At 43.5% G+C, this 23,465-nt stretch overlaps 1 protein-coding gene across 2 annotated transcripts in view; it reads right to left on the reverse strand.

Moving 5' to 3' along the window:
* Positions 1-1,732: 1,732 nt before the first annotated feature.
* Positions 1,733-23,465, reverse strand: part of Atp8b4 (ATPase phospholipid transporting 8B4 (putative)) — a 177,924-nt gene continuing 156,191 nt past the window's right edge. For both annotated transcript variants that reach the window (XM_021193344.2, XM_021193343.1), the window contains exons 24-28: positions 21,043-21,126; positions 15,449-15,694; positions 9,054-9,192; positions 5,781-5,911; positions 1,733-3,829 (exon numbers count right to left, since the gene is read on the reverse strand). In XM_021193344.2, coding sequence (XP_021049003.1) covers positions 3,548-3,829; positions 5,781-5,911; positions 9,054-9,192; positions 15,449-15,694; positions 21,043-21,126 — 882 coding nt within the window. In that variant the 3' untranslated portion in view covers positions 1,733-3,547. The remainder of the gene's footprint in view (positions 3,830-5,780; positions 5,912-9,053; positions 9,193-15,448; positions 15,695-21,042; positions 21,127-23,465) is intronic.

Consider the following 23,465-nt stretch of genomic DNA (forward strand, 5'->3'; position numbering starts at 1 on the left):
GCACAGGATGTGAGGATGTTCTGGTATATAAATCTCTATGCCTGTGGCTTCTTTTCCTCCAAGACATTGATTATATTTGCTTCTTAGAATCATGTCATCTCCCTTGGTCCTGTGAAGGTTCTATGCCCCAGTACAGGGGAATGTCAGGGCCAGGAAGAGGGAGTGGGTGGGTTGGTAAGCAGGGGGAGAGGGGAGGGGAAACCAGGAAAGGGGATAATATTTCAAATGTAAATAAAGAAAATATCTAATAAAAAAACCATGCCATCTCAAGAGACAAAACTAACCATGCCTGCCCCCTCCACCTTCCCTCCTTTCACTTTCTTTACCTTCTCTCTCTCCTTTCCTTCCTCAGTATAAATCCCTGAGAGCAGCAAAGATTGCACACCCACCCCAGGGAAATACAATTTGCTCTTGCCTGTAATAGCTCAAACTCAGCCTCCTGAGGTTTCCAAAGTCAAGGTTACCAACTTAAGTTCTGAATATATATTTTTAAAGGGAGACTCTGAAAATAATCTGATACATTTATGTAAAATTTAAATTGAATTTATTTTAACTATATCTCACCCATCACACTTCAGGTTTAAAATGATCCCCTATATATTAGACCAGAAACTTAGAATACCGAAGATACACTATGCAAAACAGAAGAAAACCAAGAAGGATGACCATTGTGTGGATACTTCATTCCTCCTTAGAATAAGGAACAAAATACTCATGAAAGGATATAGGTACAGAGACAAAATTTAGAGCTAAGATGAAAGGATGTACTATCCAGAGACTACCCTATTTGGGAATCCATCCCATCATCAGCCACCAAACCTAGATACTAATGCTCATGCCAGCAAGATTCTGCTGAAGGGACCCTGATATTGCGGCCTCTTGTGAGGCTATGCCAGTGCCTGGCAAACACCGAAGTGGATGCTCACAGTCAGCTATTGTATGGAACACAGGGTCCCCAGTGGAGGAGCTAGAGAAAGTACCCAAGGAACCGAAGGGGGCTGCAACCCTGTAGGTGGAACAACAATATGAACTAACCAGTACCCCCTGAGTTTGTGTCTCTAGCTGCATATGTAGCAGAAGATGGCCTAATTAGCCATCACTGGGAATAGAGGCCCCTTGGTCTTGCAAACTTTATATGACCCAGCACAAGGGAAGGCCTGGGCCAAGTAGTGGGAGTGGGTGGGTAGGGAAGCAGGGGCGCGGGGGAGGGGGTATAGGGAACTTTTGGGATAGCATTTGAAATGTAAATAAAGAAAATAATAATAATAAAAAAATGATCCCCTATGGTTCAGTATCTTAAAGTAGGCTGTGAGTGTTTATTTAGTTTTCATAAGACCAAAATAAAACTAATAAAATGTTTCTCCCACAATTCTCTTGAACTATCTGTTTATAAATGACTTTTTAAAATTTGAGCTGACCTTGCCAAATTGGCCATCTCTAGTATTGCACATGAATCCAATTGGTTCATCTAACTCTCGACTCCAGTGTTAGAAGGGACATATCTTCTCCAGGCATATAAAGGAGGGACAGGGGGTAAGTAGAGGAGAAGATGGGAGAGAGAGAGAAAGGGAGAGAGAGAGAGGGAGAAAGAGAGAGAGAGAGAGAGAGAGAGAGAGAGAGAGAGAGAGAGAGAGAGAGAGAAGAACTGAATTGAGAATCGAGAAAGCTAGCACAACTTAGCAAAGTTTCCCCAGTGAGCTCCCAATAAGAAAGAAAGAAAACACCAAACGCCAATGATGGCAAAACATTTACTGGAAATATCCAAAGTCTTCAAAATTATTATAAAACATAAACAAGCACACTGCTGCTGATCATTAGACATGAAAATCGTGCCTCTTTTTCTAGGTAGTTAGGTATAGAGAAAGGAATCACAACAAGCATTTGCTATGGGGAAAGGCTCTAGGCTGCTGCATACAGATTATCTCACCCAGTACCATTTAGGAACAATGAGGCTTAGAAATCAAGACCAACTGGGCAAGGGACACTGACCTATGAACACCACCCAGCCCATCATCCATCAAGGCCACATAAGATTAACAAGCTCTTTGTGCAAAGTAGTTTTGGTTGATCAGCAATTGACTGGGAACCAGAGAAGGAAGGCTAGAGAGCTAATTGCTGATTTTTGGAAAACATGACTTTTTATTTGTTTGGTTGGTTTTGGTTTTGGTTTGGTTTGTTTTTTCCTTGTAGATAAATCTATTCCCCAGGCTACAGTTTTATTTGCTTTCTATCATATTTAGCAACCCCATTTCTTTGACAGTCCCACTGGCGACTGGTTTCCCAGGTCCTGATGTCTCTCCCCTGCTCCCCTGATGCTGAGTTAGCTAAAGCCTGGCTAGTGCATTCATATGTGAATTGTGTTTCTAATGGTTTGAGAAAGTGTGCTTGATAGTCGTCAACCACATGAGGTCGGTGGTACATCCTTATTTTGTAGAGGAGTCTCAGGAAAGGTATGTTACCTCCCCATCACAGAGGTAAGTGGGTGTCAGCAGCAATTTGAACACAGAACCTAGTGAGTTGTCTATAGATCCCCAAATTGGGCTGCAATGTCTATTTTTAAAATCAGCTTTGTTTATATATCTATACATTTAGATGTTTGAGCCATAAACAGGACAGCTAGCCACTAAAAGGAACCGAGTCTCAATGGCCTAACCCTGAGTGAATAGTCAGAGTAGAGACTGCCATTCACTCACTTCCTTTCAGGTCTCAAGTTTTTAAATGGGATCTGTCAGCAGCATTTGCCCATGGCCTGCATGGAACGCTGTCAATAAAGGGCGGTGTTCCAGCACGCTGATGGTTCCGCCCGCATCCGTGTAACATGCAGCGGATTACTACTGACATTGTCACACAAGTCCTTGAAACATTAGGGACATTAGAGGAGCCACTCTGGCATTTTGTCCCCACATGGAACAGTCTGAACACTCTCTCTATAAATCTGACCATGTTAGCAGTCCCTCGACAGAGACATTCAGTTGTTTTTGTCCCGGTCTGTAAAACAGACAACACCACACGGACTTTTTAATGCAGTCTTCAGGCATGTAAGGCTTTGTTGTCCTGGCAAGGGGAGCTCAAGTGTAGAGAAAAACTGACTCTCAATCTGAGAGCACTACACTACATACTTTTAAATTCTGCAATTGCATCTGGGAAGGGCGCTCTTCACGTACATGGTGTATCTGTCGACATGCATTTTTGGTTGAAACACATCATTGGAACGTACCCTTTTACATACCTAAGACCCATCCAACATAGATGCTAATTTACAGGCCTTTCTTCCATAAATAAGATTCAAAATTCGGATGGTTTGGTGTTTAAGTTAATAAAAATCTGTACTTGTCCCATGAGGCCTTGGTCCACAGAATCACAGATTGGACAGTGCCCATCTGGCCCGGGATCCTGCAGAAAACATCACTATCTGACAGGCGATGGCAGCTGGCGGCCATGGATTTAAGTTAAGCAACGTGATCTGCCCTGCTCTTGGCCCCTGAGCTGCCTAAGCTCAGCCCCAGATGAGGTGAAAAGATGGCTTTGTGGTCAAGTCCATCTTGACTCACAATTTCACTGTCTTATCATGACTAAAGCCGCTCACCGCGTCTGTGGTTTTCTTACATAAATTTTCAATCCAGCTCGTGTTATTATAAAGCTTCTTTTCCAGCCCCAATGCTGGAGCTGGACTTTTTGCTCGCATATTTTTTCCAGATGTGATGAGCTCTCCGTAGCCCTCTTGGTGAGCAAATGCATACCCGGATCTTCTGGAGCTCGACCTACGGGTCTGAGGCCTTCTGCTCCTCAGGGGCCTTTCCTTTCGCTGAGCCTTCTGCCACCGGCGGATCTGGGGAGGAAGAGCGCCACAGTGCAACCGTGAACCCAAACATTAGAGTCCAGACCCTTAGCCACTGAGTAAAACGAAAGCCATTTTTGTTACTTAATCGAACTGCCACAACATGAAAATCTTTGCCTTTACTCCAGAAGGAAACTTTAATCCTAAAGCCATAACATTCTCCACCCCAAAGAGGACTCTAGACACTAATCAATTTTTCCCTATCAAAAATTTCTTGTGTAAACAAGAACTATTCTGATAAAATTCATTACAGACTGAATTTCACGGGCCATATGGTGAGGGGGTTGCTTTGTTTTAGTAACAGTGTTGGGAACAGAGCCCGGGATCTTGAGCATACTTTTGTACAGAAATATTATGTCTATAGTCCCAATACCCCATCTTTTACCTCTCTTTCCCGTTTAGAGGCTATCTGGATCTTGCAGTCACTAGTAACTGAATTAGGAGAAATTTTCAGAAATTACAGTCAGAATTATCTCCCTCTTATCATGAGTCTTTTGGGCTTTTCATTTATTCTGGTTTGGGGCATGTGCGTGCGTGCGTGCGTGCGTGCGTATGTGTCTGTCTGTCTGTTTGTTTTTCTGTCTGTCTGTCTATCTGTCTGTTTATGTCTGTGTGTTTATGTTGGTATGTGTATCTCTGTGTATGTCTGTGTGTGTGTGTATATGTCTATATGTGTATCTCTGTGTATGTCTGTGTGTGTGTGTATGTCTATATGTGTATCTCTGTGTATGTCTGTGTGTGTATGTGATTTACAAATATGAAGGTGTTGCTTTTTAAAGAACATTTCTAGCACAGCTCCTAAATCAGAGGCTCAGGAAATACTGTCAAAAAGGGGGGCAGAAGGACCCAGAGGAACAGATTCCTGCTGCTAGGTCATGTCCGGAGACCTGACAGGGTATATGTACCCAACAACTCTCAACAGTAGCTCTCAAAAAAAAAAAAAAAAAAAAAAAAGACCTAAGCAATCACTTGGGTGGGTCTCAATGTGCCTCCCCTCTCCCTAGGAAAGTGAGTGGAAACCAGAGGCTTTGGCTAAGTGACCGATTCTAATTTTCAGGTCTGAGTATGCTCACTAAGCAAAACATGACACTCACCCTTAACACAAGAAAAATGGCCATCCTCAGATTGCCCATGAGTTTATGGGATGGATTCAGCTCAGAACCAACACAAAAGGACAGACACGGGGATTCTGTGACTCACCCTACACCCTGCCCCAGAATGTGAGAAACGTGACGGTAAGAAAAACTCAGAGCCCTGGGCCTCATTGATCTGGCCTCCCTCACCCTAGAAACAAATGTGATCATTCTTTGTGGGATGATAAAGTGTGTCTCCCTCTCCTCCTCTTCTCTCTGCCGAGTCTCAGCCTAACCCAGCACTGCTGTGTTTGTACTATTTCCTAGGAGGCATTGAGATCTATTCTAATCTCTGGTCCAGGCTTCTCTCTACACCCTGTCCCTTCTGTTGCTCTTCTATCTCTGCGTTCCCAGTCCACTCAGCATGCTGCTGTTCCCTTCCAGACTCTGCTCCACAGGTAACAGGTCTCACTTATTTCCCAAGCCAATACTCTATTTCCACCCAAATGATGAGACCTTTTCACATCACTTGTTCAGATTCCTCATATGATGCCCTTAGTTTTCCCTGTAGCTTGCCCTTCTCTTACAGTATTACTCCAAAATGATTCCAGCGAGTCAGGGGTAAAAGAACTTCTAATCTATCACTCCACACCCATCTATAGCCCAATCCAACTCTTTTCACTGACATTCAGGACTAGCATGTTCAAGATGCATGTTGGGAGGAGAGTATCATCTACTCTGTTATGATGCCATGGACCTATGAAATTTTCCTTAGTCATTCCTGTGCCTCTGTTAGACAGAGAAGGACATCATTCATGAAAGCCACCAACCATCTTTCAAGTACTGTACTCACAGCATCTCAAACATACCTGATCACTCAGGCTTGGGTATAAATACATCTTCAGAAATCTGACCACCACCACTGGCATGACTGACGTCACTGCTGTCAAGAGAACCACGAGCCAGACAAACTTCTGGCTCAGGGAGTGCCGTGCGTTTCCTGCCGTTAGAGAGACATAGACATCCTGGCTATTAAACTCCAAATCACCATAAAATCTCTATGATTACATAAATTAATTTACAGTTATAGTTAGTGGTTATGAATCAAACTGATAACTATATGCATTTAAAGACAAATCTTTGACACAATTACGAAAGTCTGGGGAAGTGCTAGCCTGATGGGGCGTCCCTCACCTAGGTTCCTTCCAGCTTTGCTGGGCTCCTTTCTTTCAACCGCACGATCCATGACCAGTTTCTGATTAATGATTTGATGCAGGCCTACTCACAAAAATGGCCTCACTGACTGTCTGTGTCATAAGGAAACGCCACATCTAGCACAAGGGTAACCTTTGAAATTCTAGGCATCAGCCCAGAAAAGCTGCCTCAAAAGGAAGTTCCTATTTCTTTGATGCTCCCTTGGTTCTGAGCTAAAGATCTGAGGAGATCCTGGAGGCTCCTAGTTTGATGAGAAGAGTTCCCCTGTGACCACGGAGTCAGCTACCCAACATGAAAGAGGGCAGGCCAGAGAAACTCACTGCCAAGCCTGGAGCCAGCTTCCAGACGTTTCCCTCATTTCTCACATATTTATTGTTTGTCTAATCAAGGAAGCAAAGGGGGCAGGCAGATTTCGTGGGACTACACCATCCCTGCCCCTGTTCATTTTCTAGGGATTCATCATGATACCTTCAGCCAGCCAGGCCTGCACCCCAGTGTGCCCGTGTTAACACCATTCGAATGGGCTTTGGGTATAAGAGTTTGGCAACTGATTGGTATGTCTGCTTTTTCTAGCTTTGGAAAGTAAATCTGTCTACCAAAGAGCAGCCAACTCCAGTTGTTGTAAGCCAAGGGCAGAAACAAACTTGATTCAACCAATTAAATGTCTTTTTAAGCTCCTTGAAGCTCATTACCCACAGACAACTTTGAGAAAAACAGGCTTCATTTTAAAGCCACGCCACTCCCTGCTGCTGGTTACTAAGGAAAAAAAACTTTTCTTTTTTCTTTTCTTTTCTTTTCTTTTCTTTTCTTTTCTTTTCTTTTCTTTTCTTTTTTTCTTTTCTTCTCTTTTCATTTCTCTCTCTTCCTCTCTTCCTCTCTTTCTTCCTTCCTTCTTCCTTCCTTCCTTCCTTCCTTTCTTTCTTTCTTTCTTTCTTTCTTTCTTTCTTTCTTTCCTTAAGAAAACCCCAATGTTGATCTAACTTTTGTAAACTTTCACTGGATCTCAGTAATTAATTCATGGAATGGCATGTGCTTAAATAGAAAGGATTAGTCCGCACACAAACTACATTCTCCAGGGGAAGCATGTTAGAATGCTTTTGCATTTTGCATGTTAGAATGGTCTAACATAGACTAGAACTGCACCAAACGTTCAGGATTTGGTAACGCAAAAGTAAATAAATAAACTGAAATTTAAAAACAGTTCATGAGCCTTCCTTTCCTAACTAGCATGTTCTGATGACTAACCAACGTGCCTCTACATGGTTGGAATCTTTTGGTAAACAAAGTATTAATGTGGTGTACTGAGCAAGATTGTTAGGATTTGAAGCGGTTACTGTAGGTGAAGGAATGGACAAAGTTGGAGAGCAGTGTCCCCACACTTACGCACACAGCTGGATGGAAACAGAAGCCAGGCCTCGGTGAAGACCACCACTTCAAAATCTATCCTGTGACCCTTCTGACACAGACCTCATGAGAACTTGTTTTCTAGGCTGAGGTAATGAGAGGATGGACTGGAAGTGCTATGCTGCCTGCTTGAGCTCAAAGGACTGGCTCTGAGCACCACTGCTTTCTAATTTGTTGAGGTGAACTCAGAACATCTCTGTTCCCTACTTACTCACTTGCAGTAGAGATCTCCAAACTTCTTGGAAAGTGTATTAATGGTTCTTGTGTAAGAGTCAGTGATGTTGACAGAATCATTTTGAAGTGTGGACCTTAACACAGGAACATTGGATGTATCCCCTTTATTAAATGCAACTTCGTGGCTTTAAGGAATTTTAGGGGCTCCTTGATACCCCATCAGACATCCAAATTCTCCCATGATGCTCTCAAACATAGTCAAGTCACAATTTCTTGCATAATAATACTGCGGTTGACTTGGTTTTATGTAAACCTGACATAAGCTAGAGTTATTTGGGAGGAAGGACTCTTTATAAGCTTGGCCTATGGGCAAGCCTACAATCCATTTTCTTAATTAATGATTGATATTGGAGGACCCAGCCCATTGTGGGTGGTGCCACTGCAGGGCTAGTCATCTGGGGTGCTATAAGAAAGCAGATTGAGCAAGCTATAGAGAACAAGTCAATAAGTTATGCTCCTTCATGACCTCTACATCAGTTCCTACTTCTAGGTTCCTGACTTGAGCCCCTGTCCCTGACCTCCCTTCATGATGGACTGTGGTCAGGATATGTAAGATGAAATAAACCCTTTCCTCCCTGAGTTGTTTTTTGACATGGTGTTTTGCCACAGCAATGGGAACACTAACCAAGACACTCAACTCTCATCAGAGTCAGTATTTATTTAACCAAGATCCATCTAATGCTTTATATGTAGTAACACATTTGATCTTCACTTTTTTCTATTGAAAATAGGAACAATTAATAACCCAGTTAATTGATAAATATTACATCATGGAAAGGAAAGAAAATTTGTTCAACACCACACAATTTGTTAAGTGGTGGAGCTGGCCTTTAAACCCTTACATCTATCCAGCCTTCTCTTCTCGTCTGGCCACTTCTGGAAGGATGCTCACAAATCTGTAGAGAGCTCTAACTTAGGAATCACTTCTCTTTCATCTAAATGCAGATGATGTCTGTAGAACTCTGGCAGATATGCTGGTGGTGGCTGGTTCCCCCTTTCCTGTTTTAGAATAGAGAAACTTTTCACAGGCTGTAAATACGCGTACTGTGCCCCTTGTCTTCTAGAGCACAGGCACATCTGAACCACAGGAGCCTATAAGTTCTATCTGGCAAGGGAATAAGAGCAGTCTCTTAGAACCTCTTTCATGTCTGGGAGGCTTCAGGTGGACCAATCAATTCCTAGAAAAAAGAGTGCCTGCCATTTCTAGCCCCACATGACACAAAAACAAGTCATAGAGACAAAGTACTTCCAGTGTGACACAAGGCATCACAACAGGAAGGATCACTTACCAACAAAGGGGAACTGACGTGGAAAGATTCCAAAGACACCGTCGCTGTGCATGGCCAGTAAAATGGAGAAATAGGTGGCAACGCTGCCCCAGATGAAGACATGATTAACCACAGTCCAGTAACTTGTGTCCAAGGCTATCTGCAAATAAAGTCAAATGCAAAAGGCCTTTTAGACACAGAAAAAATCGCGTACACAGAAGCTTGCCTCCAGGATTACTCTGGAACATGAAGATTACTGGACCAACCACACACCTCCACTTCTGTACACACACACAAGTGGCCAGTGCTAAACAAGTGCCCAGTGCCAAGGTTAAAACAGCCTCAGGAGGTGAACTGTCACGGGTTTTTATTTTTTAATAATTTTATGTGAGATTTTTATATGACCATTCCAACTCATTCCAATGGCCCCTTTCTTATATTTCTCAAGCCACAGAAAAGAAGAATCTCTGACTTTTTATCATAAAATTTGTGTGTTGTGGGAATGTGTCCCCTATCCCTTCTTCCCTTCCTGTACCTTGTGTGGCAGCTGCAATGCAATTTACACATCAGAGGCCTCAGGAGACATGCAGGTAAAGGACAGGAGACTCCTACTCTATCTGCAGCATAAATATCCCTCTCTAGACACAGAAATATGTTCCATTTCCCCTGAAGTTTGCTGCCCTCCAAAGTGTCGCAGCACTAAAGACACTAGAAGCAGAAGATAATGAACCCCGGGATCATTACACCTGAAGACAGCCCTGCAGTCCATCCTGGTCAAGACCTGCTAATTATCTAGTGTATTGGGCTACCAAACCTGAAATTCTTTCTTCCACCACCTGACATTTCATCACCTGCAAAAGAAAATAGCCTGGTCCACGTTATAAGAAGGAAAAGAAATCATAATCCACATTTTTAAAAAAGGACCCTGCTAAAAGAGTGGGTTTCTCCCCTTGAAACAGAACCAATCAATGTGACTGAGAAGCTCTAGGGGAGCAGCTAAGCAGCAGGAGACTTCCTAAGGGGACACAAACCAACCCTGACACAAACACAAACTCCACTTGTGATGTTAAAGCATGAAACAGAAAACCTGAAGGGGAAACCCCACTGGTGAGAGCTGCCTGTGCATCCTGGAACAAACAAATGCCAACAACAGGGAGCACAGGCCAAGAAATGCAGACCCTTTGTGAATCTACTGAGTCCTGAGCCCAATATACAGCTACTTGGATCTTTGAACAAAATAAAGGGTAAATAAAGAAGTGCCGAGCAAAGGGGGGACAAAAGAAAATTGCCCTCAGCCCAGCAGTAGCCTAGATTTTCAGACTGAGAGGACCATTCAAATCCCTGGCAAATTAGTTCAAAAGCAAATCACATTCTGGTGGTGTTAGTGAAAGCAATTAAAGAGCATAAGCTTTTAGATCAAAAAGGCGCTATCAGATATGAAAAGAATCAGCCGACATCTATCTACCACAGCGAAACTGGGCTACAGAGATGTAGCAATAAAGTTAATAAGGGGTGACATGACGATGGGGCAGGAGGGGCTCTAGCTGGTAAGTCTTACTCTCACTCAAGATAGAGTTTAAATACAAAGATAAAGGATGTTTAAGCTCAAATTTTAACATCCAAATGCTCTTTCTGAACTAATTTCAGAACCTATGTTAAAGGAGTATTTAGTCAGTAGCATTCTGAAACAAAACATACCGTCATTTACAAACCAGAATTGAGGATAAGAGTAAAGACAGAGGGAGAAAAGAAAAATCACAACAGTCTCAAACCACGGCCCAGCCCCAGACCCTCCAATGGTGTCCTGCTACAAGATGTGCTAGTGAAATGATGACACACAGCTTGTGGGAACAACCAATCAATAGCTGCTTTGACTTAAGGCCCACTGCACAAGGTGCTTGAGCCTGGATAGCACTGGGACCTAGGGTAAAACCAAATACCACTATTATAGAAAAACTAAATAGCAATAACACACCTCCTAATGACATGCTGCCATGCTCATAGAGCAGTGCCTTGCTCAGCCAGCATCAGAGAAGCTCCCCCTGCAGCAGATGAGAACAGATACAGAGATCCACAGTAGACATGAGTGTGAAAGACCTGGGAACACTCGACCTAAATGGAATGACTTCATCAAATCTTTCCCCTCAGGGTTCAGAGAGCCCTTTGGAAGGGGAGGCAGAAAGAATGTACAGCCCAGAGTGGCTGGAGGACACCAAAGAAACAAGGTCTTCTAAATCAACATGATTGACATATACATGAATACAGTTCTGATCTGTTTTTGTTTTAGCATATGACATGATATGACATGACATGATATGATATGATTAACATGATATTCTCTCAAAAGTCTGTTTTCTAATGAGAGACAAGGGGGTGGATCCAGGTGAAAGGACAGATGGGGAGGAACTGGGGAGAGTTGCAGGACAGGAAACTATAATCCAGATATATTATGTGAGGAAAAAAATAATCTACTTCAATACAAAGAAAAAAAAGTTAAAAAGCTGGAAGAAAAAAAAAGGCTCCAAACTTGTTTCATTCGAGGTGGATGAAGAAAGATCTAGAACAAGACTGTAAAATGTTTGGTTATAATTAAAAATACGTGCGGTTTCCACCTCACCCCATTGAGAATAGCTAAGATCAATAAAGCAGATGTCAACAAGGCAACTGAGAGTCTCAGGAAAGGGGACACCTTATTTAGTGTTAGTAGGAGTGTAAACTGGTGTAGCTTCTATGCAAATCAGTGTGGTACTTGTGCAAGAAAACTAGAAGTGAAGCTATTCGATCTATATGTACTACTCCTGCACGTACACCCAAAGAGTCCACATTCTACCGCAGGGATACCTGTGCAGCTGTGAACGCCTCTGCACTAGTCACAACAGCGGGACATGGAAACAGCCTAGACATCCATCAACCAGTGAAGAAATAATGAAAATGTGGTCCATATAGACAATGAAATTGAACTAAGTTGTAAAGAAAGATGGAACCATAAAATGTGTACGAAAATGGACATAACTGGAAAATATTAGACTAGGTAAGAATCCAGGCCCAGAAGGACAATGGCTGCTTGCTCTTTCAAATGTGAACCCTAGCTTTACAGTTTTAGATTTGTATGTTTTATTTAGGGTGTCCATAAGCATCAAAAAACCAGAAAATGTTCATGAAAGGGGTAAGGGAATGCATGTGGTGTGTCAGGAGATGGGGGAACAGGTTAAAGAGGAGGTTGGATGGGGGTGTCCTGTGTGGGTGGACAGTGTTGTTCCCAAAAGACACAGGTTACTAAACAAAAATGTCAGTGTCATACATGGAACACACTCTATGAGGTGTTGGCTACGGTGTCTTCAGAGGTGCCCCCAAACAACCAGACTATCACTGCTGCTCTTGGCTGACCACCATCACTAGATGGTAAGCCCTATTGTTGAAAACACCACGCACTTTGATGGCAGTACGTACAGAAGTCAATTTCTAACTAACTGGGGATCTTCCTCCCCACTAGCTAGCTTATATAGTGACACTCTGTAGACTTCTGGGTGAGAAGACAACAGTCTTGCCTAGTGCTTGGACCCTGCATGCTACAATACAACTTCCCAGGCTGAAAATGGAATCAGCCTAGATGTCTATCAACTGACAGATATTCAAGGAGAATGTGATGCGTGCACACGGCACTCCCCGGTACAGAGTGACTGTGCTCTAAAAGGGAGGGAGACGCATGAAGGACACCTCGTTATGATTCTCCCTGCAAGTCCACAGCCTATCTCCTGCCAAGGAAACATCAGACAATGCAAACTGCAGAGCATTTACAAACAATCTGACCACGATTCCTCAAAGTTATTACAGATGAAGAATGACCACAGAGCCATCAGGGGTCACAGACTACAGCGACATGATGGCACAGTACCCTATGGAATCCAGAACACTGGAATAGAGAAAGTTACTAACAGATAAGCTACAGAAGTCTGAACCACACTTATAGCTTAAGGGATAATTCTGTGTCCATGATAATTTCTTGTAACCATCACAGGTACATCATGGTTATGTGTAGTTCCACATATAACGAGTCAGGTTGAGCAGACACAGGTACTGCCTCTGCAATGTCAACACTTCTCAAAGTCTACAATTGTTTCAAAAGATAACATTCTTTTTAAATTAATCCTGTTTAAACTGTGAACATTTTTTTTTTCGGTGCACATCAATTATTTCCCAGGCAACCGAAGGCTGTGGATTTATCGTGAACTAATTCAGAGTAATGATTTGTTATCCATGAAGGCCTGGCTAAGAAGGGTATTTTATATTCAGCAGCCGAAAATAATCCATTTGGGAAGATGTTTGCAATGAGTTAAAAAGAACATCAAACTTCCATATCTCCTTGGACTCAGAATTCTCCTCTGAAGAATAAGTCTGCCCAGGCATGATGCCATAGCACACACCTTTAATCCAAGCACTCAAGAGGCAGAGGCAGGTGGATCTCTGTGAGTTAGGGCCAGTCTGGTCTACACAGTGAGCGCCAAGGCAGACAGTGAGAACCTGTCTCAACCAACCAACCAAATGAAACACCAATAAAGAACACACTTTAAGGCAATAAAGAAGCATCGAGAATTAGACCTTATGAAAATTTACTGCTGTTTAAAGTGAAAAGAAGAGAAGCAATCTAACTGTGTGTCCTGGTTGATGAATTATGGCATGTTCTACGCTAAAGCATTGCAGCTGTGAAAAGGGACATTTCAGAGAATAATCCAAAAACAAGATACATACTCATGAGACAAAGTTCAATGAGAAACAAAGTTATAAAGTTACACAAATTTGATTTCTATTGTTTTTGCCACATTAACATCACTATGGAAACTGTGGGTGAATATTCATTTTTCTCTGTACTTTTCTGCTCTTTCCAAATTTCCTATATGTGCACTTATAGCTGGAGTTCTGCATGAGACTCTCCTACAGGGCTTGGCTTTTGAAGACTTCTGAACCTCATGAGAGACCACAGCCCACAGCTAAATCAGTTGTTGTCCTAGGTTCAGCATGGGGAACTGCTTCTCAGACTATTTGAAAACTAGTCATGGATGTGTCTGAAGACTGCAGATATAATCTGAAAAAAACAAGTCAGTTTTAGTTATTCTTTTTCTAATGGTTGGACACACCCTGACAAATTCTTTTTTATGATAGGATCAGTAGAGAGAAAATTCCCTTTTATCATCTCCCTCATTTACCCAATACTCAAGAAATGGCCACTTATGACTGAAACTTTGGACAAAGATGTCCTCTGGTTCTTAACAATTTGCTCAATAATCAAAACCAAACCACAGAGGTCAGATCACCCACCACATCAGTAGGGCACTGCAGGTGTTAATGGGCCAGATGTTTGCAGGAATCCTAATTCACCAGCATCTAACAGAACTCCACTAGAAAACAATTCAAAGCCCAGCCCAGAACATGGAGGACTCCCCACTCAGAAGTGTCTTCTCAATGTGCCGTTTGAGCCTCTTGAAGGATCAAAAGTGTATTGCCAAATAAGTTCTAGCTGTCGCTTTAAAACCTGGGACTTATTAAGTCTGAAATTCTAGGAAACTTTTGTTATTCTTGGAAATGCTTCCTCTTCAAACACAAGAAGGGAATAGAAGTATGGCTTTTTATTATTAATATTTTTCTTTTATACACCATGTGAGACAGGGTAGCCCAGCTTTGAGCAATCCTCCTGCTCCAGTCTCTTAGTACAGGGAAAACTGGTATGTGTCACTCTGTTAGGCTACTTTTTTTTTCAGTACTTAGCCTTGAACCCATGGCCTTGAGCATAACAGACAATCACTGAGCCACATGCCCAATCCCTAATCATTTTTCTTTATACACAATACCTAACTTAAATAAGTGATTGCTGTGGTTCTATAAACACAGACGTTATAAACTCCTAATACTAATTCATCACATCTTGTTATTTATTAAAGATTATTGACTTCATTTCAAAATATGTAGTTAGAAAGAAAATACTGGGGCTGGAGCAATGGCCTAGTGGATAAAGTACTTGCTGTGTGTGCAAGAAAATCTGAATCTGAGCGTAGATCCCTAGCACTTGTGCAAAAGCCCAGACATGGTATCACACACCTGTATCCCCAGTGCTGGGTGAGCAGAGATGGCAGATCACAGGGGCTGAGTAGATAGACAATCTAGTTGAAATGGGGGGCTCCAGGTTTGGTGAGATATCCCCCAAATAAGGTAGAGAAATGATTGCAGAACACAGCTTCTGGCCTCCTCCCGCATGGATAAAGGCGAGTGCACCTGCACACAAATACACACACACACACACACACACACACACACACACACACACACAGGGAATTCTCCCTTAAGAAGCCGAATCAGCTGACAGTGAACTTCAACTTATGTAAACCTGACACACCAAAGCAGACTTTGAGGGACAGGGTTACCTGTACGCTGACCACAATGACCAAAGATGTGGCCACGGTGACTGCAAAGGACTGGTAGTCAGCAATGTGTTGCCCGTCCTCTCCAGCCACGTTGTAAAAGGCCCCATAGGGAATGAAGAAAAGGGCTAACGAGGTGTAGATTCCATGTGCCACACAGATGAAAAATCTGCGCTTGTTAAAAAGGAGATTCAGTTGTCCAGGTTCATAAAGCTGAGGGCAGTCCATGCTGTTCTGTTCATTTATGTCCTGGAAACAGAGTGTGATTTCAGAGAAGGAGTGTTGGGGAAGAGTCAGAGAAGCCCTGTATCCCCTATCCCTAGAAATAGACAAGGTCATTGTAAGCATGTTCTATTACCTACTAGTCCCTGGGCAGACAGGAGACATTATCTGGTTTTTGTTCCCAGAAGAACCCACCTTATGTTAAACAATCCCCAGCTTGCTATGCAGAGGCTTTCATCCCCAAGAGAGACCCGGGAGAGGTCACACCGATCTATAGAAGAGCTAGGACTTGACTGAACTTGAATGCACCTATTTCAACTCAAACAAAATCTGTTCTCTACATCCTCCCAGGCTGCTGTGGCTGATGCCATCTCGGAAAGATTCAAGCTCCAGGATTCCAGCACATTTATGTATAGCCATGGACCAGAAGGAAATTACTAATGCAGTGTGTGGTAGTGACCTGGAGATGGATGCAGAGAGCTGAGGAGTTAGAATTGGCAATTTGGGGATGAGGCGAGCAGGAACAATGAGAGAAGGGAGGAACCGCGTGTGATGTTCAAAGTGGGGATGGGGGCTGAGACTGAACGCTCGCTCGGTGTCTAAGGGATTTACCCAGTGAGAACTCAGTAGTAAATGCCAACAGCTCAGGAGAACAGAACCAGACATAATAAGAGGCTCCACATTTAGCAGCCACACAAGTTCTAGAAAAAAGACTTAACTGAGTTTTCTAACGTTTAATGTACATATGAGTCAATGAAGCAGAGTCTGCATTTCTGGCTAGCTGCAAAGTGATGTCAATGACCACACTGTGAGCATCAAAATCAAGGGCCAATACCCAACAGATGAAGGCTGGACCAAAACAGAAGACCAGCCAGGCAGTGGTGGCGCACGCCTTTAATCCCAACACTCGGAGGCAGGGTCGGTGGATCTCTTTGAGTTCGAGGCCAGCCTAGTCTACAGAGTTAGTTCCAGGACAGCCTAGGCTATATAAAGAAACTATTTCAAAATACCAAAATGAAACAATACAAAACAAACAAACAACAGAAGACCACAGGTAGAGAAGTGGCAGCCATAGATGGGGACTTCTGGAGGAGGTCCATTTCTCCCTCATCCTTGTAGGCCTAGACTGTACAGAATGGGGTTCTGTGAATCCTGATACATTCTTAAAGAAAGAAGTCCTCCTGGAGAAGCACTTGGATACGAGTGTGCCTTTCCCCTGTCCCAGTGGCTGGTGTCTTTATCTGCACAGGCTTTAAAAGCACACAGTCTGGCAACAGATTGATTTGGCAGTATAGTGTTGTTCTTTAACCTGAGTCTTGGTTTCTTCATCTGCTGAAATGCAGACAGTAATGCCTCCCTCACAGAGACACAGAGGCTGTGACAGATGGTCAAGAGATGTTTCTGCAGTGTCCTTTCCTCATATTAAACAGCCAATAATCTATGCTAACAAAACATGAATAAAACAATGATAATGGTAATAAAATGTAGCAGTCCAAACTCAAGTGAGCTTGTGGTGGTCTTAGTTCTGCCACAGACTGGCGGACTGGCTGGCCTATCTGGGTCTAGATAGAACCTCCCAGGGCTTGCTCATCCTCAGACAAAATGAGTGACACCACAGATAGTCCCTGGGGCTGTCTAGCCCAGCACCCATGACTCTGCCATCGGCTTAAAGGCCAAGGCAGACAAACCAAGAAAAGAGCAGAACAGCCATTCAGCTCGATGGCAATAAGGAGGCTCCTCGTGCTCTGTTTTGCTTTGCTTTTTTTTCAAATTGCACAATAACTGTTTTGGCTTTTTTTTTTCCCAGAACTGCTTTATTTTTACTATTTGATTCCACATTGTGGGCAGCTACAAAGCACCAAGAAAAGAAACACTTGTAAACACCAGCACTTGGAATAGCATGTGCTTAATCCTTTACATCTAAGGTCTTTTGAAGTCCGGTGTTTTGTGCAGATGCCCCTCTTTTACATATGGACAGGAGACTCGGAACCAACTACAAAGTCGAGAGAATGGAGGAGGGAGTGACCTCGCAGTGCGGATGGGGATTGTGCAACAGATAGCTTTGGGCCAGAAGACGGAGCCTAGTAAACAGCTCTAATAACAGATCGGAGAAAAGCTGGTCTCAAAAATACTTTAAAAGAAAAAAAAAAACTTTCAAAAAGCACTACACTTTAGTCGTGCCATGGAAACTCTGCTGGCTAGGTCTCCACTTCCCCAGAGGCAGCCAGACTTCCCCCTTTGCCAGGAAGTACGTTCCAATCCGTGAAGCGCCACTCTTGTAACTGATCTCTCCCCCTTCTGTCTCACACACATAAACACCAGATAAAAGGCCGTGTTCTTTCTCTCCATGACCGAGGGCTTGTGTGTGTTCGCCTCCCTAAGATGGGCCGCTCAGCGCCCTGGGGTTCTTTTCTGCTCTGCACTGGCCAATGAGGCTCCACTGTCCGTGCTGATATTTTATGTGCTGCCCATTTTTCCTTAACCCTGCATAGTTCTCTCCACCTGCCAGAGGCTAACATGGCACCTATCCATGCAGTGCATGAACTCAGAGGCATTTTGAGGGTTGAAGCTGGAGCAAGAGCTTCGTGAAAGGACCGGACAGAGTGGCCTTCAGAATAAGCTTCATTCGAAGACAGAGCCTTGTTAACTGTGCAGGAAGGGGAGAGGACGAAGCTTGAACCGGGACAGCATTAGCCACTGTCAGGCCTCAAAGGAACCCAGGACAAGGCTCACTCAGAACCTGTGGCTCCTCCCAGAACTTCTTACACCGTCCTACCTTCAACTTCTTCAGCCCCAGGGCTTCGCTTCCTTTCCCACAGCTTCTCATTCTGAAACAAACCTGGCATTCCAGTCATGTGCTCTCTTGGTCCATTTGCATCCTGCCCCTCTTGCTTTCGCTCAACCCACCTCCATGGCCCAGTTCAGTCCGGATTCTCCCAGATGCCTCTCTGGCTGTTCTCTCCCTCATATCTACAATAAAATCCTTCTCCTGGACCACACCTTGGAGCGGTCATGCCCTAATTTTCATTCAGCCGCCATGGCTAGCATGATACAAAGCTAAAAGAGAGGGCTTAAAGTCTCCTGAACAAAGGGTTTGTTTGTTTGTTGTTGTGTTGTTGTGTTGTGTTTCACTGCTATAGACTCTCAAGGGTATGGCAGGAATTTCCATATTGCATCATTTGAAAGGTAGCCATAGTTCAAAGTTGTCTTTCTCCTGGGCAGCAGAAGAGGAAAGCTACCCCCAACACCCCCCTGCCAAGTGTGCTCTAAGAACCACACAAGTGGCCTGTCAACTCTGGACAGACTGCAGGGTCAGTGTGACCTGATCAGAGCTGGGGAAAGCTAGAGAAGCTATGATCTAACATTTAATGGATAGGAGGAAAGGGGGGAACAGTAAAGATATAGTTACATAAGAAAGCGAAAGACCTGTGGATCCCAGCGTTGACTCTTTCGATTTGTGTGTTTAGCCTTGTAGTAACTGTTGAAGCCAGGAAACTGAAGAGGGGCCCTTGGTGGGAGAAGATCGATCTTAAGGAGGGAGGATAGTGAAATACAAGTAATGTGAAGGGAGAAAGAGGAGTGATGAAGAGGGAGGTCTAAGAGGAGAAGGGATGTGAGGGTGGGCATGGGAAGAGGGGTGCCTTATGCTAGGACAGTTTTAAAGCCATATAGAAACCTACTGTTTTACAAGCTTTCTACAGAGAGAGGGGCCCAGGAGAAAAACACACACAATTAGAATTACCCTTCTTAGGGAATAATACTTCTCCCAAAAGCCATAAGCTGGCAAATAAAAATCCAAGTAGTAGGCGTGGGATACCTCCCATTGAATTGTTGGTCAGGACTATCCTAGAGAAGCCCAGAATAGTAATAAAATATTGCCATTGTTCTTGGTTGCCCCCGCCCCCTCTGCAACCTTGTGGGTGAGATCCTATTGCTGAAGACACCACACATTTTGGTCATTGAACATGGAAAAAAATCAAGCTGGTTCTGACCAGGACGATTCCTCCCTGCAGGCTAACACTCATATTTCCAGAAGATTCTCTGCAGGCCACCAAAGGAGAAAAGTCGTCAACAGTCTTACCGGGTTGTGAAACCCTCAAGCATGGGCAAGATACACCCATGGGTACAACAGGAACACATATGCCATACAAGTAACTACTTCCTGATTGGCTAAGATCTGGTCCATGGGCGGCAACTCATGTTGGAACAGTACGTCTGTCTAATAGTCCACAGCTGGTATGCTCATCAGTCCTGGCGGGGGGGGGGGGGGGGAGGTAGGGGTGAGGAGGGAGGGGGTTGAACCTACTAATTTTATTTTGATAAATGGACACAGACTCTAAATACGCACTTCTACACCCATGGATTAACACATTTCCCAGTCCTCATGAGAGAAGTTTCTTTGTGAAGTGGATGATGTTCAATACAGAAACTCACAACTGGTCAAAACACAAAGGATAATGTCTATAGTAGGCTTCGCCATAAATGGGAACCTCAGTATCGCATGTCTCACTCTAAGGCTCAGGGAATATCCGAAAAGAGGGGGTGAAATACTGTAAGAGCCAGAGATCGGGGCGGGGGGTGGGGGGGATGGAGAAAACCGCTTCTGCACATGGCATGGCCTCTGCCCTAGTGAACTCACGGTGACTGTGGTTTTCTGTACAAAATCAAGTCAGCCACCTTTCTAGATTGGATAGGAGAGGGGCTCATGATGGCAGCTGATGGCAGCTGATGGCTACCAGGGTAAGGGGAGTCTCTGTTTGATAATGCTGCCCCTGGTATGTTAACCCTACTCCACTGGGTGGCCACATGTCCACATGTACATAGGTGGGACATTTTGGATTCTGTTGGTCATTAAAAAAAGAAAGAGGGGGATCTAGAGTTAAGAGGGGCAGTGGGGGGTGTTTGGGATAGATCTGGGAAGACTTAGGAGTAGGAGTTGGGGAGCAGTAAATGTGAATATAATACACTGTATGTGTTTATGAAATTCTTAAAAAAATTAATTTAAACTATTGCATTTTTTTAAAAGATACAATCACAGAAATTTGAGAAATGCTGGACTCAAATGAAAGGAGAAAACTTCATGCATGACTTCCCAGGACCTTAAATCAACACAGCGAGATGTAAGTTCCTCAGAGCAGAAGAGGCAAACTTGTTTGGAGAGCCTATCTGGAGAAGCAGCGGGCAAGGTAAGGGACCCAGAAGGCCTTGTGAAAGGTAAGGGACCCAGAAGGCCTTGTGACCCATGTAACACTTCTTCTAAAAACCACATTCCTGGGAATCTTCCCGTGAATCAGCCTTCTACTTAAAAGCTAGCTGGCAACAGCTGAAGGAGTCAACAGAGAAAGAAAGCAACAAATATATCAAAACCCACGTACCTGGTCAAAAATTCCCATGGCTAAAACAGGTAGTGATGTGTAAACGATGTTAAAAAGAGTGATGAACCACTGGTCGTAGACAGTCTGAAAAGAAGGGATAGAGAGATGTCCATGAGAAACACCGTCCACAGAGCGAAAACATTCATTGTCAGGGCTAAGTAACTCAGAGGTCAAGGGCAGAGATAGGAGCCCCCCACCCCCACCCCGATCCAGGGCTGTGGCCTCTCTAACTTCTGCCTCCTTATCTCCAGGTATTTTGTTTTTGCTTGATTTGTTTCTTGCTGGTTTTGAGACAGGGAGCCCAGGCTGGCCTCAGACTTGAAGCTATTCTGACTCTGGCTTTCCTGGGCTGGGATTAAAGGCGTTCATTAGCATGGTCAGCTCTATCTCGTCCCTGCAGAGGTATCGCATCCTCTGCGCTGTGGGTCAATCAGGGTGAGATGAGCTAATGCATGCAGCATACTAGAGCCAACACACAATACCAGACACATGGGAGACACCAGACTCTTGTAGTGGTTTACCATTGCATTCTCCAAGTTTTTTAATGGCTATTACAAGTTCAAACACATGATCTTAGTAATATACAAAGAATCCACTAAAGTATCCCCCCCCAAAAAAATAACACAAAAATGAGCCTGTTACCCCTATAGTGTATTCAGATAGTTTCTTTCTTTTCTTCTTTTTTTTTAAATTAGATCTTTTCTTTATTTATATTTCAAATGTTACCTTTCCCAGTTTCTTCTCAAAAAAAAAAAACAAACAAAAAAAAAAACCAATTTCCTCCTCCTTCCCCCTGCTGACCAACCCACCCATTCTTGCTTCCTGGCCCTGGTATTCCCCCATACTGGGGCATAAAACCTTCACAGGACCAAGGGCCTCTCCTCCCACTGATGACCAACTAGGCCATCCTCTGCTACATATGCGGCTGGAGCCGTGGGTCCCACCATGTGTTTTCTTTGGTTGGTGGTTTAGTCCCTGGGAGCTCTAGGGGTACTGGTTAGTTCATATTGTTGTTCTTCCTATGTGGCCGCAAACCCCTTCAGCTCTTTGGATTTTTCTCTAGCTTCTTCATTGGGGACCCTGTGCTCAGTACAATGGATGATTGTGAGCATCCACTTCAGGTACCAACAGAGCCTCTCAGGAGACAGCTATATCAGGCTCCTGTCAGCAAGTTCTTCTTGGCATCCACAATAGTGTCTGAATTTGGTGGTTGTATATGGGATAAATTCCCAGTTGGGGCAGTCTCTGGATGGTCGTTCCTTCAGTCCCTGCTCCACACTTTGTCTCTGTAACTATTTCAATGGGTATTTTGTTCCCCCTTCTAAGAAGGATCGAAATATCCACACTTTGGTCTTCCCTCTTCTTGAGTTTCATGTGCTTTGTGAACTGTATTTTGAGTACTGTATTTTGAGTATTCTGGGCTAATATCCACTTATCAGTGTGTGCATATCTAGTGACTTCTTTTGTGATTGAGTTACCCCACTCAGAATGATATCCTCCAGATCCACCCATTTCCTTAAGAATTTTAAATTTATTGTTTTTAATAACTGTATAGTACTCCATTGTATAAATATACCACATTTCTGTATCCATTCCTCTGTTGAGGGACATCTGGGTTTTTTCCAGTTTCTGACTATTATAAATAAGACTGCTATGAACATAATGGAGCATGTGTCCTTATTACATGTTGGAGCATCTTCTGCGTATACACCCAGGAGTGGTACTGCTGGGTCCTCAGGTAGTACAATGTCCAATTTTCTGAGAAACCACCAAATTGATTTCCAGAGTAGTTGTACCAGCTTGCAACCCCACCAGCAATGGAGGAGTGTTCCTCTTTCTCCACATCCTCTCCAACATCTACTGTCACCTGAGTTTTTGATATTAGCTACTCTGACTGGTGTGAGGTAGAATCTCAGGGTTCTTTTGATTTGCATTTCCCTGATAACTAAGGATGTTGAACATTTTTTAGGTGCTTCTCAGCCATTCAGTATTCCTCAGTTGAGAATTCTTTGTTTAGCTCCGTACACCATTTTTAATAGGGTTATTTGTTTCTCTGGAGTCTAGCTTCTTGAGTTCTTTGTATATATTGAATATTAGCCCTCTATTGGATTTAGGATTGGTAAAAATCCTTTCCCAATCTGTTGGTTACCTTTTTGTCTTATTGACAATGTCCTTTGCCTTACAGGAGCTTTGAAATTTTATGAGGTCCCATCTGTCGATTCTTGATCTTACAGCACAGGCCATTGCTGTTCTGTTCAGGAATTTTTCCCCTGTGCCCATATCTTCAAGGCTTTTCCCCACTTTCTCCTCTATAGGTTTCAGTGTCTCTGGTTTTATGTGGAGGTCCTTGATCCACTTGGACTTGAGCTTTGTACAAGAAGATAAGAATGGATCAATTCACATTCTTCTACATGAAAACCTCC

Source organism: Mus pahari, chromosome 3, assembly GCF_900095145.1.
Source record: "Mus pahari chromosome 3, PAHARI_EIJ_v1.1, whole genome shotgun sequence".
In the NCBI taxonomy this organism is placed as follows: domain Eukaryota; kingdom Metazoa; phylum Chordata; class Mammalia; order Rodentia; family Muridae; genus Mus; species Mus pahari.